At 48.8% G+C, this 17438-nt stretch overlaps 1 protein-coding gene across 1 annotated transcript in view; it reads right to left on the reverse strand.

Moving 5' to 3' along the window:
• The window catches only part of GMPS (guanine monophosphate synthase), a 130569-nt gene that overhangs the window by 73591 nt on the left and 39540 nt on the right, over positions 1 to 17438 (reverse strand). The window contains exon 11 of the mRNA XM_029615875.1: positions 9712 to 9827. Within this exon, the coding sequence (XP_029471735.1) occupies positions 9712 to 9827 (116 nt within the window). The remainder of the gene's footprint in view (positions 1 to 9711; positions 9828 to 17438) is intronic.

The following is a 17438-nucleotide window of genomic DNA, read 5'->3' on the forward strand; positions in this document are numbered from 1 at the left end:
CTTTGCATGAGGATACTAAAGATTGCCACCCATAGGCTCAAAACCGAAACCTCAAACATCCTCTTCAGCTGTATTTCTAGCTTACGGTCTTCAGCATCCTTTAAAGCAGCTGACCCTGCAACCGGAATGGTAGTCTTCTTGGTGACTGCCGACACTGCAGCATTCACTTTAGGCAAGACTAGCAGATGCAACGCATCCTTCATTAAAGCACATAACTTCGCCATTGCCCTGGCCACCTTGAGCCCCCATTTCCGGAAAATCCCATTCCCGGTTCATTCTTAGGCAGCGGAAAAGCCTTTGGCAGGCCTCGCAAACCATCCAGCATGGAATTCACCCCTTCATTACCCGTTTCCTCCTGAATCTCCTTAATACTTGGTTCCTTTAGCACCTGGGGAATAAGGGGCTTTAACTTCTCTTTACGAACAAATGAAGCACACGTGGGTCATTGCCCTCCGCAATCAGAATCTCGTCTGGGTCAACAAGATACTTGTCCTCATCACGGTCCCAACCTGCCGAGTCATCTCCAGGATCATCCCCCAGATCAATACTCAGCCCAACCTGCAAATCATCCGATTCCTCAGATTCACAGTCTCCATCAGGATGGGCAAGGCACAAACAGCAAAGCAGGTCCCCTGATTCTCTGTTTGAGGACCTCTTAGATAGATGCTGTGGCTGATGATTCAGAGACCATTTGCCTCCAGCACTTTTCCTGGTCAGATAGATCTTGTGCAGAAAAAAAGATGAAATCTGTGGAAAAATCTTCCACATCATAGTTTCCCTTATTTGGCACGGGTCTTTCAGCCTGCACATCCTCCCTTTGATCATCCAACCCAGTCTGGATTGGAGGTGAAAGTGAGGGAGGGGAATCCCTAGGCTCCAGAGAGTCTGCTTGTCTCTTGCTGTGTGCCTTCATCCTGCCTGTCAGCTGCAAACTTCCCCCCCCGGGGGTTTCCCTGAAGGGCCTTGAGAAAGAGTGCCCTCCTAACATCTGTCGCACCCTCAGAGGATCCTTACCCTCCCAAAGAACATTCCCAGCACAGCGTGGCTGAATTAAGCCAAACGTGACAGGCGCAATAGGCCTGACAGTTTTCCGCACTCAGAGGCCGATGTCTGCGCCATTATGCTCACACATGGCTGAGACAGCTTGCCGCACTAAAATGTTGGCCCGATTGTGGCATGCATTTATAGCCGAGCAGATAGCCCTGATGCTCTACCAGAGCTGAAAAGACTGCCCTGCCTCTCTGGCCGGCGCGAACACTCAGCCTGTTCCTCCTGAAGGCCAGCTATGCACCTGCACAGCCCAACTACCAGCCGCTCACTCCTCACTTGCTTTTTTTTTTTTTTTTTTTTTTTAAAGACATAGCAGCCACCAAAGAATAAACCCCAGGCAGAATACAAATACTTCCCTGCTGCTGGAGAAAACCTCGGGGAAGAAGCCTTCAGGAGGAAAGACGGAATCAAGACCCCCTTGCTTTCAAGACCCCTGGTTGCTGCGGGCTAAAGCTGGTCAGGCTTGCCCGGCTCAACCTGAGGGATGGCCCATGAAAGGAAAATTGGTTCTTACCTGCTACTTTTCATTCCTGTAGTACCACGGATCAGTCCAGACTGTGGGTTGAGCCTCCTTTCCAGCAGGTGGAGACAGCGAAAAACTTGAAGGGCACCCTCACTTAAACTGATGTGCCTCTTGCATCCCTTCAGTATATAGATTAACCAAGCAGAATAATAGTTAACCATAACAACAACGAATCAAGCAATAACAGAACTACAATAATAAAAGTAGAACGTTGAAAACAACCTGTAGCGTTCTTTATTAGTGTGCTGCAATAAAAATTAGAATATGTGCGCGCGCGGATTCTGGAAACACCCACTGCAGGGCGGATGTCTGGACTGATCTGTGGTACTACAGGAATGAAAATTAGCAGGTAAGAACCAATTTTCCTTTCCCTGTACGTACCCAGATCAGTCCAGATTGTGGGGACACACACACACTTCGCGAGTCCTGCGCGAAGTACGCCACTGCAAAAATTGCAGCTTTCTGGAGCCTGAACGTCCAAGCGATAGTGGCGAGCAAATGTGTGGAGCATCTTCCAAGTAGCAGCTCTACAAATCTCTTGTGGCGACACCAACTGAGATTCTGCCCAAGAAGCCACATGAGCGTGAATGGAATGGGCTTTCAGGCCCTCCGGAATGGGTCAACCTTTACAAATGTAAGCGGACGAAATAGCCTCTTTCAACCAGCGTGCAATCGTTGGCTTAGCAGCTTTCTGACCTCTCTGGGGCCCGCTCCTCAGGACAAATATATGATCTAACAGTCTAAAAGAATTCGTGACCTCTAAATAGCATAACAGAGATCGGCGGACACCCAAACGACAAAGTTCTCTTGCATGCGGAACATCTGCCTCCAAATTAGGAAAGGCTGGAAGCTCAACTGACTGACAAATGAAAAGTTGAGACCACTTTTGGCAAAAAAAGGGTTCCTTACAAGAGAGAGCCTGTAATTCTGAGATCCTCGAGCAGAGCAGATAGCCACCAAAAACACCGTTTTCAACGTGAGGTCTTTTAACGTCGCCTTTTTAATGGGTTCAAAGGGCCGATTACACAAGACACAAAGAACTAAATTAAGACTCCACGAAGGACATACAGGCCGGACGGGAGGCTTCAAGTGCTTCACTCTTCTAAGGAAACACACCACATCCGGATGAGACGCTACCGAACTGCCAACCAGAGAGCCTAGGGCTGCTACTTATACTCGGAGGGAATTAAAAGACAAGCCCTTGGCTAAGCCATTTTGCAAAAAAACTTAACATCTGGGCAATAGAAGCGTGTCGGGCAAAATCTCTCGCTCATGACACCACATCTCAAACACTCTCCACACCCTGACATATGAGAAAGAGGTGGACGTTTTTCTGGCTTGCAGCAGCATAGTAATAACCTCCTCCAAATACCCCTTCTTCCTCAATCTCCTCCTTTCAAAAGCCAAGCTGCTAGACAAAAGTGATCTGCCTGGTCGAAAAATATAGGACCTTGAAGAAGATGTGGAAGACTTCAGAGTCGTAGAGGCCCGTCCACCGCCAGATTGACTGGATCCGCGAACCACAGACATCTGAGCCATTCCGGAGCCACTAGAATTACGCTCCCTGGGTGAACTTCTATCCTGCGAAGAACTTTGCCCACCAACAGCCAAGGAGGGAACACATACAGGAGGACTGAGGTCGGCCAGGGAAGTACCAGTGCATCGATCCCCTCTGCGCCATGATCTTTTCTGTGACTGAAGAAGCGAGGAGCTTTGGCATTGTCCCGCGTTGCCATCAAGTCCATGTGGGGAGTCCCCCACCTGCGGGAAATTAGATCCATTGCTTCGTCCGAAAACTCCCACTCTCCTGGATCTATGCGCTTCCGACTTAGGAAGTCTGCTTGTATGTTGTCCTTTCCAGCGATGTGAGTTGCCGCTAACAGCGCAAGATTGTTTTCTGCCCAAGCCAAGAGCTGCTCCGCCTCGTCAGCCTCGGCTTGACTTCTGGAGCCTCCTTGACGGTTGATGTAGGCCACCGTCGTCGCATTGTCTGACAGGACGCGGACTGCCTGATTGCGTAAGCACGGGAGAAAGTGTTGCAGAGCCAGTTGGACCGCTCTGGTTTCCAGGCGATTGATCGACCAGCTGGATTCCTCCGGGGACCAACTGCCCTGAACTGAATGAGACTGGCAGACAGCTCCCCAGCCAGAGAGACTGGCATCCGTGGTCACCACTACCCAGCTCGGAACTTCGAGATCCATCCCTCGAGATAAGTTGTGCGGGCAAAGCCACCACCCAAGACTGGACCTGGCATGATTGGTGAGCGGTAGAGGGAACTGGAACTCCTCTGATTTGGGATCCCACCGGGAAAGCAACACTCGTAATGGTCTCATATTTATTTATTTATTTAAGGTTTTTCTATACAGACATTCGTCGTTGGACATCATATCGGTTTACAGGCAGCATGGAGTCAGCAACAGAGCTTTACAGTGTAACCAATATAACAACTTTTACAGAATAACTATAATGACAGTTTAACAGAAACAGCTAAGCAGATTATATTTAAGTGCAGTAGTAACAGGTTAATAATGTGATCAATAGGGGTTTGCATCATAATATAAATATCTAAATTGACTAGTATAGTTAATGTAATAATATATTTGTGTGTATGGACTGGACTGTTTTTAGTAGAATAAACTAGGGTAAGGTGAAGTTTAGTATTCTCCGTGATGGGAGCTACTGTGTGGTGAGGTGATAGGATAAGTGCGGGGGACGTAGGTTATTGTGAGGGCAGGGAGTTGGGGTGGTATAGGATGCATTGTAATAGGATGCAGTGTAGTATTCTTGAGATTATGAGTATGCTTGTGTGAAGAGCCAAGTTTTTAGTTTTTGTTTAAATTTGTGTAGGCAGTGTTCTTGGCGTATGTCAGCGGGCATAGAATTCCAGAGTATGGGGCCGGCAATGGATAGGGCGCGTTCCCTGGTGGCATTGTAATGGGTGAGTCTAGGTGTGGGAATGTTTAAGGTTGCTAGGTAGCATGATCGGGTGGGTCTGTTTGTGCTGCGGAAGGAGAAGGTGCTATCGGGCCAGTTCATATCTGGGTTGTGTAAGGATTTGTGTATTATTGTGAGGGTTTTGTACTGTATGCGCTGTTGGATAGGTAACCAGTGTAGTTCTTTTGAGGATTGGGGTTATGTATTCGTTCCTGCAAGTGTTGGTGAGGATGCGTGCAACTGCGTTCTGCAGCAATTGGAGGGGTGAGTTGGTGTTTTTTGAAATATGAGCAAAAGCCCAGGAACCCCCTCCAGGGCTCCAGGCTTTGGGCAATGGGAGCGACAACAAGCAACGAACCTGCTCCATAAATGTGGTCATTCGATCCAGCGGGAGAAAACTTTCCCAACACTGGTATCGAACCGGGCTCCCAGGAAGTCCATTGTCTGAGAAGGGACAAAGTTGCTCTTGGCCTGATTGATCACCCAGCCGAGTGACTCGAGGAGACTGACCACCTTGCTGATAGCTTGTAAACAGCGCTCCCTCGACTTCACCCTAATGAGCCAGTCGTCCAAATAGGGATGAATGAGAAGGCCTTGCTCTGCAGGGCCGCTGCTACTACCACCATGACCTTGGTGAACGTGTGGTAGCCAGACCGAACAGTAGAGCAATGCATTCCCAGGACCATGAAGCGAAGAAACGTTTGCTGATCTTCGCGGATGGGTATGAGCAAGTATGCTTCCATTAGATCCAGAGAAGCTAAAAACTTGCCCTTGCAGACTGCCGCAATCACTGAGCGCAGAGTTTCCATGCGGAAATGCGGGACCTTTAGAACCTTGTTCACCTTCTTGAGATCCAAAATGGGTCAGAAGGACCCCTCCCCTTCTTTGGGACCACAAAGTAGATGGAGTATCTTTCCATCTTCCAGTGCTCCGGAGGAACCGGCTTCACTGCCCCGAGAGACAGGAGACGGTCGAGGGTCTGACGAATAATCTGCCTCTTTGCCTGCGCTCCGCAGGGGGATAGCAGGAAGAAGTCTTTGAGAGGCCGAGCAAATTCCAAAGCGTAGGCGTGTTCTACAATGCTTAGCACCCACTGATCAGAAATAATTCTGGCCCATGCCTCGTGGAACTGGGATAATCAACCCCCAATGCGAGAGATCGAGAGATGGGCCGGCCTTATCTCACTGAGGAGTCTTGGAGGCGAATGAGGAGGAAGATCCTCCCTCCCGGGAGGGTCTACAGCCTCGAAAGGAAGTGTTTCAGGATTAGGGCCTGGACATCGGCTGTCGCTGCCCTGCCGGCTGTTGCCGGCTCTGTCGAAACCTACGCTACCCCCGAAAGCGTGAGTGGGATGACTGAAACCTCCTGGAAGGTTTCGGTCTGTCCTCTGGCAACTTGTGAACCTTGTTTTCACCCAGGGACTTAATCAACTGCTCCAAATCACCACCAAAGAGAAAACCCCCTTTAAATGGTAAAGCCCTAAGCTGAGCCTTGGATGACACATCTGCTGACCAGTTACACAACCAGAGAAGATGCCTCGCCAATACTGCCAATGACATAGTGCAAGAGGAAGTGCAGAGAAGGTCATACAGTGCATTAGCGCCATACGCCACCGCGGTCTCTAAGCGCTCCGCTTGTTCTGACTCCCCCGGAGGGAGATCTCTGGACATTAGCAATTTTTGGACCCAACGCAGGCTCGCCCTCAGCATGTAACTGCTACACACTGCTGGCTCGGATACCTAGGGCCGAAACCTCAAAGATGCGCTTGAGAAGGACTTCCAGCTTCCGATCCTGAAGATCTTTGAGAGCCACTGATCCTGCGACCAGAATTGTGGTCAGATTCATAACAGCCGATACTGAAGCATCTACCTTGGGGGACTGCAGGAGCTCCAGAGACTCCTCGAGCAAGGGATAGAGCTTATCCATAGCCGACCAACCTGCAAGCCGGCATCCAGAGCATTCCACTCCCAGGTCATCAGCTGCTGAAGCATGGGATGGAAGGGAAAAGCTCTGGTCAGAGCTCGCAACCCTGCCAGGACCGGGTCCACAGAATCCTGTGGCGGAGTACAAGGAGGAAGTTCTGAGAGGACAGAGGGAATGAGTGGCTCCAACTCCTCTCTTTGAAACAGACTGACCACTTTAGGGTCATCTCCATCCAAGGGAGCCTGCTTTCCCTGCTCCTCTTCAGATCCCCCGCCTGCAGGAGGGAAAGGAGAAGTGCCTGCGTCCACAGCCCGGAACCTCTGGAGGGGTCACACCATTTTGAACCATGGAGCCCTTCAACTTCACGATCCGCAGCGACACAGGCACATCTGGACGCTTGGCAACCTTGGGGGGTGGTCCCTGCAGCTATCTCACAGGCAAAGCACCACTCTGCGGAGACTGTGAAGCTAAAAAAGCCTTATGCATAAGGAGAACAAAATCCAATGAAAATGGATTTAAACTGACCTCATCCCCTCCTGGGGAATCGGGATCCCCCTGAAAAATGTCCTGGTCCGGATCTGAGGGATCATCAGGACTGGCAGGGACCGGCAATAATGCTAGGGGAAACTCCCCTGCCCCCATTGCTCTTGCCTGAACCTCAGCACGCTGAGAGGGAACGGGTCAGCCCGAGGCTCCCGAGGTGCTGACCTTTTAAGAGCATCTCAGGGCTTTGCTGAAGCTGCTGAAAGAGTGGGAAGGCAGCGGGAGCAAATGCCTGAACAGGAAAGCCTCGAAGAGGACTCCTCACAGGCAAGACACAAAGACAGCCGCGGCATCGTGGGAGCTCAAAAAACAGCTAAATCGCGACGAGGGGAATGGCAGGGAGCCCGAAAAAATGGCGAAATTGCACCGGAGCTGTCCAAGAGTGCAGCAGACAAAAAAACAACCCCAACAGGCTGCTTTGTCTGTCTCTTCACTTTTTGTTTTTTTTTTTTAAACGGGAGATCGCCACAGGGTGAGAGAGGGACCGGACCACCGGTAATCTCTCCCCCAGCTCCTTACCTGTCCGGAGCCCCACGGGGTAACCAACCCCAGCTCCAAAGCCTGCAACCAGGGGGGATGACCCCGCAGGATCTGCCAACCCTCTGGGAGGACTGTAAAGTTACTCCTGCCTTCACTTTCTTTTTCCTTTTTTTTTTTTTTTTTTACTGCTTGATTCAGAGTTATAAAGTTTGCTGTTGCCTTTGCTTTTTTTTTTTTTTTTTTTAAAGGGAAATAGCCTAGCCTAAACTCAAGAATCAGGGCAAGACTGCAGGGTTTGCACCACCTCCATCTGCTGGAGACAGAGAAATACTGAAGGGATGCAGGAGGCACACCAGGTTAAGTGAGGGTGCCCGTCAAGTTTTTCTCTGTCTTCATCTGCTGGAAGGGAAGGCATAACCTACAGTCTGGACTGATCCGGGTACGTACGGGGAAGCTACCAAACACCTCAGGGAGCGTCTCCTGAAACCTTCTTTTCTTCTCTCTAATCTAATCTAAAATTCTCTCTTTTCTCTCTTTATTTATTTATTTATTTATTTAGAGTTTTTCTATACCGGCATTCGCGATGGGAACCGCATCATGCCGGTTTACAATTAACAAGGTGTGACAAAGGAATATAATAAGAACATTAACAGGTGCTAAAAGAAAAAGTAGCAGTTACAATAAAACAGGGACATAATACAACTTGGAACGGTGAAAAGGCGATAGTAGTTTAACAGAGAGAAAAAACTTGCCAATTAAAAGGAGATTGTAAAGTTATGGAATTGGCAAAGTTGTTGATTACCCTATTGGGTGATCAGAGTTGTTTGAAGGTGAATTACGGTTCAGATGTCGTCTGGAAATTACGTCTGGAATTACGGTTCAGATGTCGTCTTTCTTTTTTTTTTTTCTAAATCGGGCTGCAGGTTTGTACCTCTACCATCGGTTAGAGACAGAGAAATACTGAGAGATTGCAGGTGGCATTCTTGGTATGTAGCAGTGCCTGAAGTTTTTATTTTCTGCCTCAATCTGCTGGTAGGGATGCAAAACTCACTTGTCTGGACTGATCTAGAGTACGAATAGGAACAGCAATCACCAGCTGTATAGGTGACAAAGGGGCAGCTCTGTGCATTACTTGAGATCAGGAATACTAATCAAGGCAACACTTTCAGTCCCTGACCGTGGTTACTTCACACAGCTTTCAGAGCAATTTACTGCCCGTTGATGTGTGCAAGTACACGTGGTCTTTCTCGACTGGAGAAATGGTGCTAATGTGCAGGATACACAAGGAGCTACAGAGAAGTACAGACAGGAAGGTTCAGTCCAGAATAAAAGGGATGGCAACCACTACCAGTTGCTTAAAGCATTACTCTTCTCTACATAGTTTCCACTTTGAATTTAGAAGACCAAAGACCTATAGAGTGCCATGAGAGAGGAATGGAAAACTTGTGTGTTTAAACTCTACACTTGGCTGGTTTATAACCGCTGGGCAGAATGCGATGAGGGTCCCAGAGAGTCCTGGGGCTTCATGGTATGCTCGTTCCACAAGCAGCTGCAAAGAAACGAGCCCAGAATGGCAGAGATGTCTCTGGCTCCCGTGAGAATGCGGAAACCCCCTCTGGACCAGTCTTTAGAATTTCCCTCAACTGATGGATAGGCCCTGTTTTTGCCATGTAATTGGAAGCAAGTACAAACCCATCCTTATCTACAGAAACAATATGGGCCGGATTTTAAAAGCCCTGCGCGCGTAAATCCGTCCGGATTTACGCGCGCAGGGCACTCGCACGCCGGCACGCCTATTTTGCATTGGCCGCCGGCACGCGCATAGCCCCGGGACGCGCGTAAGTCCCGGGGCTTCGTAAAAGGGGTGGGAGGGGGCGTGTCCGGGGGCGTGGTGCTGGCCCAGGGGCGTGGCCGAGGCCTCCGGACCAGCCCCCGGGTCGGGTAGGTGTAAATCTGCCGACAAAGGTAGGGGGGGGGGGGGGGGTGGCGGAAGGAAAGTTCCCTCCGAGGCTGCTCCGATTTTGGAGCGGCCTTGGAGGGAACAGGCAGCGTGTGCCGGCCTCGGCACAAGCAGGTTGCACAAATGTGCACCTCCTTGCGTGCGCCGACCCCGGATTTTATAAGATACGCGCGGTGCTGTTTTTGAAAATGTACCCCACTCTGTTTTACATTTCAGTCATCCACTTTTCTATCAACTAGTTCTTTTCAATACCCCTCCCTCCCTCCCTCCCAAGCTATAATATTAAAACAGGAGTTACCTTTTTAATACTTGCAGAAAAGTCTGCTACTATTTTCAAGATATTGTTGGTTTCCGGAAAATCTTTGCAGATATAAGGTTCTTCAGCACATATTACTCGGATTGCTAGGCCAGGACCTATAGCATGCAGTTAAAACAGGATTAATAAATGTATTGTCGTTATATCAGTTGCCCAACCACATTAAAAATACATCAAGACATGCAATTAAACTCCTGTACTAAGAAACAAGCGGGTAGTTTTATCACCGAGTGCCATCTGTTTCCAGTCAACTCCATCAAGTTCTCAAGACAGACAGATGTGTACTTATTTGTGCAAAAACATCTGCAGAAGAAAGCAATGCAGTCTGAACAGCTCTCATACCACAATATCTCAAAATTATTTTCATACTGGTCCAATAAAGGAATCACAATTTACAAAAAAATTCCAAGAAACTGCAATGAAACTCCTCAAAATCTGGTTCTTCCTAGTCTTCGTCTCCTTTGTTTTAAGTGGCATTCTATAGCCTAATCTCATTAACAAAATGTATTCAAAAGAAACATGTGCATCATTATTAAGCAACGTATATACCTGGGTGGTGGGGGTAGCCTCTAAAAAGAAGAAGTTGGCTACAAAAATAGCCACGTAATTATAGTTTACGCTCTGTTAATGTGCAACCATAATTACTTTGGAAAGGTTAAAAGAAAGGTATAATTTTTAATTTTTTTTTTATAATAGTAGCTGATGCTGTAGGGTTTTTTATTTGGCCAAATTATAAGAGAGAAAAAAACAAGTTTGCTTACCGTAAACGTTGTTTCCGTAGATAGCAGGATGAATTAGCCATGCTGACCTGGGATCTGTCAATCAGGTCCGGGAGGCAGAGCTTGATAAAGCAGAGGATAGATTTTTGTTCCCTCTGCGGCTGCGCGTGGGTTCCCGCGCAGGAAGTACAGATTCTCCTCAGTCTGTGATTAAGCAGTGGTAGATCGAAATATAGCTGATTGCCAGGGAGGAGGGTGGGTCAGCATGGCTAATTCATCCTGCTATCTACGGAAACAACGTTTACGGTAAGCAAACTTGTTTTTTTCCCGTCGATAGCAGGGATGAATTAGCCATGCTGTCCTGGGAGTCCCAAGCTCCCAATCACGTTCAGTGTATTCTTTTTTTTTTTTTTTGAACGTGAAATGGTTGTGGCAATCACTTTGTCTGAGCTGTTGCGGATTGTAGGATTATCTGACCTAGCATCGTATCCGCCGAAGCTTGTTGATCCAAGCAGTAATGTGCTGTGAAAGTGTGAAGCGATGTCCAAGTCGCCGCCTTGCATATATCTATGGGCTGAATGTTCCTGAGGTGAGCCCACGTGGTTGATAGGGCCCGCACCTGGTGAGCCTTAGGTTTTGGAAGTAATGGTAAGTTCTGTTTGTCATAGCAGAACTGGATGCATTGGATAATCCAGCTCGAAATGGTCCGTTTTGTGACCGGAAGACCAGGTCCTTTAGGGTCAAAGGACAAAAATAGTTGAGATGGTCGTGAAGCAGCAGCTGTTCTATTTCTGTAATAAGCTAATGCTCTTTTACAATCTAGTGTATGCAGTAATGACTCGCGTTCATTGGCATGCGGCTTTGGAAAAAAGGTTGGTAAGTCAATAGTTTGATTAATATGAAATTGTGACACGACCTTTGGCAGGAAGGAGGGATGCGTCCTTAGTACTACCTTCTGATGGAAAAACTGTAGGTATGGTTCATAATGAACCAATGCCTGTAGTTCGCTTACACGTCTCGTTGAAGTGACTGCGACAAGAAATACTACTTTCCAGGTTAGGTATTTTAAATGTGCGGATTCCATGGGTTCGAATGGAGAACGCATAAGTTGTTCCAATACTATGTTGATGTTCCATGGAACTGCCGGTTTCTTGTACGGTGGTCTAATGTGGAGCATGCCTTTGAGAAATCGAGCCAGAAGAGGATGAGCCGCTATTGTTACATTATTAACTGGCCTATGGTAGGCTGCAATAGCGCTCAGATGGACTCGAATGGATGCTGTTGCTAAGCCCGCTTCGTATAGGGTGTGCAGATAATCCAGTAATTGTTGAGGCGTGCAATCCATGGGAGAAACCTGGTTCAAAAGACACCATGAGGTATATCTCTTCCACTTGTAACTATAGTTCAATCTAGTGGAGGGTTTCCTGGATTCGAGAAGTATGAGCTGAGCCCTCTGAGAAACTTCTTGTTGTGTTAGCAACCACCTGTCAGCCTCCAGGCTGTCAAATGGAGGGAGGAGTGTAGCGGATGGAGCAGCGTTCCTTGCTCCTGAAGTAGAAGGTCTGGACGATTCGGAAGTCTGATCGGATCGTCCACGGAAAGGCGAAGGAGGTAACTGTACCATGGTTGGCGTGGCCAAGCTGGGGCGATGAGTATCATTTGTGCCCTGTCTGCTATGCACTTTTGTATGGTCCTGGTGATCAGAGGGATCGGTGGAAAGGCATATAGAAGGCCGGAAGACCACGGGATCAGAAAGGCGTCCTGTGCTATCCTGAGCCTGCTGGAATGGATGGAACAGAACCTGGGAAGCTGCGTGTTGTGTTCCGTAGCAAACAGGTCTATTGCCGGAGTTCCCCACTTGTTGAATATGTGGAGAATTACTTCCCCATTGAGGGACCATTCGTGGGGATGAAATATACGACTTAACTTGTCCGCCCTTGTGTTTGCTATTCCTGGCAGATACGTAGCCTGAAGATGGATGCTCTGTTTCTGAGCTAGGTGGAAAATCTGTAGTGTTTCTCTGCACAGGATCCAGGAGCCTGAGCCCCCCTGTTTGTTTATATAGAACATTGCCACTTGATTGTCCGTATATACCATGAGTCTGCGGCCACGCAAGAATGTCTGGAATGCTCGCAACGCCAGTCGAATTGCTCGCAGCTCCAGTAAGTTGATCTGTAGGGATTGTTCCGGTAACGTCCATAATCCCTGCGTCTCGTACACGTCTAGATGTGCTCCCCAGCCCTTTCGGGAAGCATCCGTCGTGAGGACTGTGTTGTGTATGGGCTGTCGAAAGAGAGCTCCTTTCACTAAGGTGGATGGAAGGAGCCACCAAGCTATGTCCTTGAGCATTTCCCTTGTTAAGAGGATTGACTGAGTGAGAGGCTGCGAATGCTGCTTCCACTGTCGTTTGAGTCCCCACTGTAATCTTCTCATGTGTAATTTGGTATTCGGAACAAGGAAATTGGCTGCTGCCATGTGGCCGAGGACTACTAGTACCTGACGTGCTGATGTTCTTTGCTTTGTGTGTAACTTCAGTAAGAGCTGTCGTAACTGAAGTTGTCTGTCCCGCGGTAGATATGCTCTGGTTCGCGTAGTGTCCAGATATGCTCCTATAAATTGGAGTTGTTGCGTCGGTTGTAAGTGAGACTTCTGGAAGTTGACTACCAACCCCAATTGTTGCAAGCATTGCAGGATGAGATGTAGGTGAGAGTTGAGGAGTTCTCGGGTCGGAGCTACTACTAGCCAATCGTCCAAATAAGGGAAGATTGTCATTCCCTGTAGTCTGAGATGAGCCACCACCACTACCATGCACTTGGTGAACACTCTGGGTGCAGCTGATAACCCAAAGGGGAGTACTCTGTACTGGTAATGATTGTGCTGGTAACGAAAGCATAGGTAACGCCAAGAAGAGGGGTGCATTGGAATGTGGGTGTATGCATCCTTCAGGTCGATTGAACACATCCAGTCGTTGGTCTGCAAGAGTGGAAGGATTGACTTCAGGGATACCATTTTGAATTTTTCCTTTACCAGAAATTTGTTGAGTTCGCGTAGATCCAAGATCGGACGTAGGCCTCCTGATTTCTTTGGGATGAGGAAGTATGGGGAATAGAAACCTTGGTTGTGAAAGTTCTTGGGAAGAAGTGATATGGCCTTTGCTTGACAAAGGAGGGATATCTCCTGTTGAAGCTGTGGGTGAGACCGCAGCTGGTTTGGAGAGGTGAATTGTGGCAGGTGAGGCTTTGACTGAAAATGGAGATGATACCCCTGACGTACAATGTCGAGAACCCATTGGTCTGATGTTATATGTTCCCACACTTGTAGACGAGCTTGGATTCGTCCCGGCGGTAGTGATGGATGTGGTGGTGGCATTAGATTCAAAAAGATTGAACCGGCTTAGCTGCCGCCGGTTGTGTCTGGGTTTGTTGACGGGGCGCCCGTTGTTTACCCCTTCGTGGGATTTGAGCTGTGTGTTGGCTAGATTGTGGTCTCTGGTATGTAGAATACGGTTGAGCACGATATCCTTGATAAGAGCGATATGGACGACGTCCATATGACGATCTGCGAGGGTATGGGTAGCCCCGTCTGGAAGACTGGTAAGGTTGGTGCGATTGCAGCGACTGTACCGCTAATGCTTCTTCTTTTAGTTTTCCCACCGTCTCCTGTAGTTTGGTGCCGAAAAGGTGTTCCCCTGTGCATGGAAGGTTAGCGAGTTTTTCATGCACATCCTCTCTAATAGAACTGGAACGTAGCCACGCGGTTCTCCGCGCCGCTATGGCTGTGGCCGACGCTCTTGCTGAAGTCTCCATTCCCTCGTACATGGAACGGAGGAGATGCCGGGAGCATTCCTCCATATCATGAAGTGTTTGTGGTAATTTCTCCGCTGTTGTGGAGAGGAATCCTTTAGTGGCCTGTATGCACTCGTACATGTATTGAATCATGTAAAACTGGTGGTGGATGATACGAGTAGTGAGCATTGAATTTTGATAGATTTTCCTCCCAATTTCGTCTAGGTACTTAAGGTCCTTATTGGGGGGATATGTGGCATGAAGCTTTTGTTTTCTAAAGCGCTGCATTGCCGATTCCACCACTACGGACTCGTGAGGCAGTTGAGGGAGCGCGTACGGAGCTTCCTTCTTTATACGGAACTTAATATCTGATTTTCTAGATACGGCCTGTAGAGAGAAGGGAGTTTCCCATGACTTTAACATGAGTTTGTGCAGGAGATCATGAGGCGGAAGGGTGGTGGGTTCCCCCGGTACATCAAAAATTTTTAACAGTCCTAGGGTCTCTGCTCTAGGGTCAGGTTCCTTTAGAAATTGTAACTGGAGGATGTTCGCCATCTTTTCTAAAAAGCGAGGATATGACAAGTCCTCCGGGGGAGAGTATGGTTCCGGTTGAGTGTCTGGAACATCCGAGGGATACCCCGTGGATGAAGTGGGGGATTCAGTCGGTGATTGGAAGTGTTCTGGTGAGGTCCAATGATGTGGAGAGGGTTGAGGAGTATCCCGATCAGGCGAGGTTGGTGTATCATCTCTGTCAGGCAATGGGGGTGTGTCCTCCGCTTCCGGTTGTGTATTCCTGGAATCCTTCCCCAACTTGAATGAGGATTCCAATGTGCTATAAAATCCCGCCAAGGATTGGGATAGTTGCCAGAACGCATCTTTGGTGGCTTTTGTCATCTCTGGTCTATGGTGGCTTGTACTAGGTCTAGTCGCACCGTCTGGTGTGCTGGAGGTCTTGGATGGAGAAGATGCCTGAGAGGAAGTCACATAAATAGGGGAATGTGATCTCCGTGACCTGGATCGTTTGGATGATCTGGAGGTGGACGGGCTGACCGCCCTGTCCTGTCTGCGTCGATGGTGCGCTTCTCGTCCCTGCGTAGCATGTCTCGTTTTTGAGGTATTTGAGTCATGTGAAGACTGTCTCTTGTAGGCCCTAGATTCTCTGGAAGGCGATTTCTTACTACGCTTGTGGGAATGCTCCCTATGAAGTTTTGAGAGGGAGTACCTTTCCGGACGTTTGTCCGTATGTTCTGTGACAAACCGTCCCTCTAGGCCTGTTCCGTTCTTCCCTGATGCTCTATCACTTTTGTAGGAAGAGTCAGGTGAGGCAGGGAGTGGTCGCTTCTTTGGACGTGGTTGTGGCCCCAACTCGGAGGTTCTTTTCTTATGTACTCCTGTCTTGTGTGAGGCCGATGGCATTGGTACCTTCTGTGGAGCTGATGTTCCTGGTGAAGCAGCCCTGGAGCCTGGTTCCCGTGCCGTTGTCGGCGCCGACCTCTCTTGTGCTGGTATGGTTGCCAGTGATTCCTGCACCGTTGACGGCTCCGATATCTCCTGCGCCCTTGTCGGCGCTGGCGTCTTAGACGGCGCCGAAAGAGATGGCGCGTGGTCGGATTTCCTCCGCGCCGAGTAAGTAGATGTCTTCGGCGCCGTCTGCTTCGGAGCTCTATGGTGGGCCGATTTCATCTTGGCCTGGTGGCCTGATCTCGGCGCCGTATGGTGTTTGGAGGTTGGCGCCGTTGCACTCGGCGCCGCCTCATGACATATTTTCGGCGCCGTGAGTGTCCGCGCCCTCGGACTCGGCGCCATCTTCTGCGACTCACTCCGTGGAGTTTCCGGCGCCGTCTTATGTCCTTCTTTGTGCGCCATGTCTGCGCGCTTGTTTGGCGATAGGCCACACTTCGAGTCTCTGCTCGAAATACTGGGCGCTCCGTGTTTTTTGGGGAAAACAGAGCCCTGTTTTCCTACCTTCTTGTCACTGGGGCGTGTGGTGTCCGACGACGCCGTCCTTGGAGCGGAATACTTCAACTTTTTCACCGGGCCCGGTGAAGAGTGTACCTCAGAGGGGTCTGAGGTACTTAGAAGTTCCTGTAAGCGATACGCTCGCTGTCGTTTGGCTCTGGGAGACATTTTGGAGCAGAATTCGCAGTTCGGGACATCATGGCTACCACCGAGGCATCGGTAACACCGGTCATGGCCATCCGTGACCGACATCACCTTACCACAGCGGCAGCGCTTGAAGCCCGATTTTGACATTCTGAGGAGAGTGTTGGCTCCGCGTGCGATCCCGCGCGCGGAAAGAACAGACTGAGGAGAATCTGTACTTCCTGCGCGGGAACCCACGCGCAGCCGCAGAGGGAACAAAAATCTATCCTCTGCTTTATCAAGCTCCGCCTCCCGGACCTGATTGACAGATCCCAGGTCAGCATGGCTAATTCATCCCTGCTATCGACGGGAAACCAAGATTGTGCGTTAAGGAATGCTATGGTACAACAGTGCAAATCGAACCCCTATCTGCTTTCTGCCAGAACTGGTCCAGAGGGAGAGCGCAAACTTAGTTATTAGGGCGATGTACCACATTCATAATAAGCAGCCCTGTCTTTGAATATTATTAAACATTATCTACCGCTTAAACCACATCCTCTCCGGGAAAAAAACAGTTCATACCAACCTCTCTCCTCCTCCTTCTCCCCCACCTCTTTTCATCTTTGCACTTATCACTTCTGTCATATAAAGGGAGTGAAAAAAGCAAGGACGGTGCTTCTATTCCAACAGCCTTAGACCTAAGTGCCACAGTGACATTACTGGTACACAAAATAGCTCTCACTCCATGGTAGCTGGTCTGATTAATAAAAGTGTGATATCAACCCTTAAAAACTCAAGTATGTCTTAGCTGGACTGCATACATGTTACTTTTGCTGAACACAACGCACACAGGCAATTACAGTCCTCAGGTAGTGGCTGCTTCCCCACCACCGCAAATTGACCAGGACAGATAGACAAAGGAAGAGCTTCGTAACAGGCAGCAGCAGCTATTTTTAGGACTCTTGGTACAGTTCCAGAGCATAGCATTCCCAGGGAAATTCTCATGCCATCAGTCTCATAGCAAACCATGTGACCACTGTTTCACTGGACACTCTTCTAGGGAGACAAGTTTTTTTCCTTGTCTAGTTTACTTTATTCCAATTTGATATACCACATATTCAAT

The sequence above is a fragment of the Rhinatrema bivittatum genome, chromosome 9, assembly GCF_901001135.1.
Source record: "Rhinatrema bivittatum chromosome 9, aRhiBiv1.1, whole genome shotgun sequence".
Lineage (NCBI taxonomy): Eukaryota > Metazoa > Chordata > Amphibia > Gymnophiona > Rhinatrematidae > Rhinatrema > Rhinatrema bivittatum.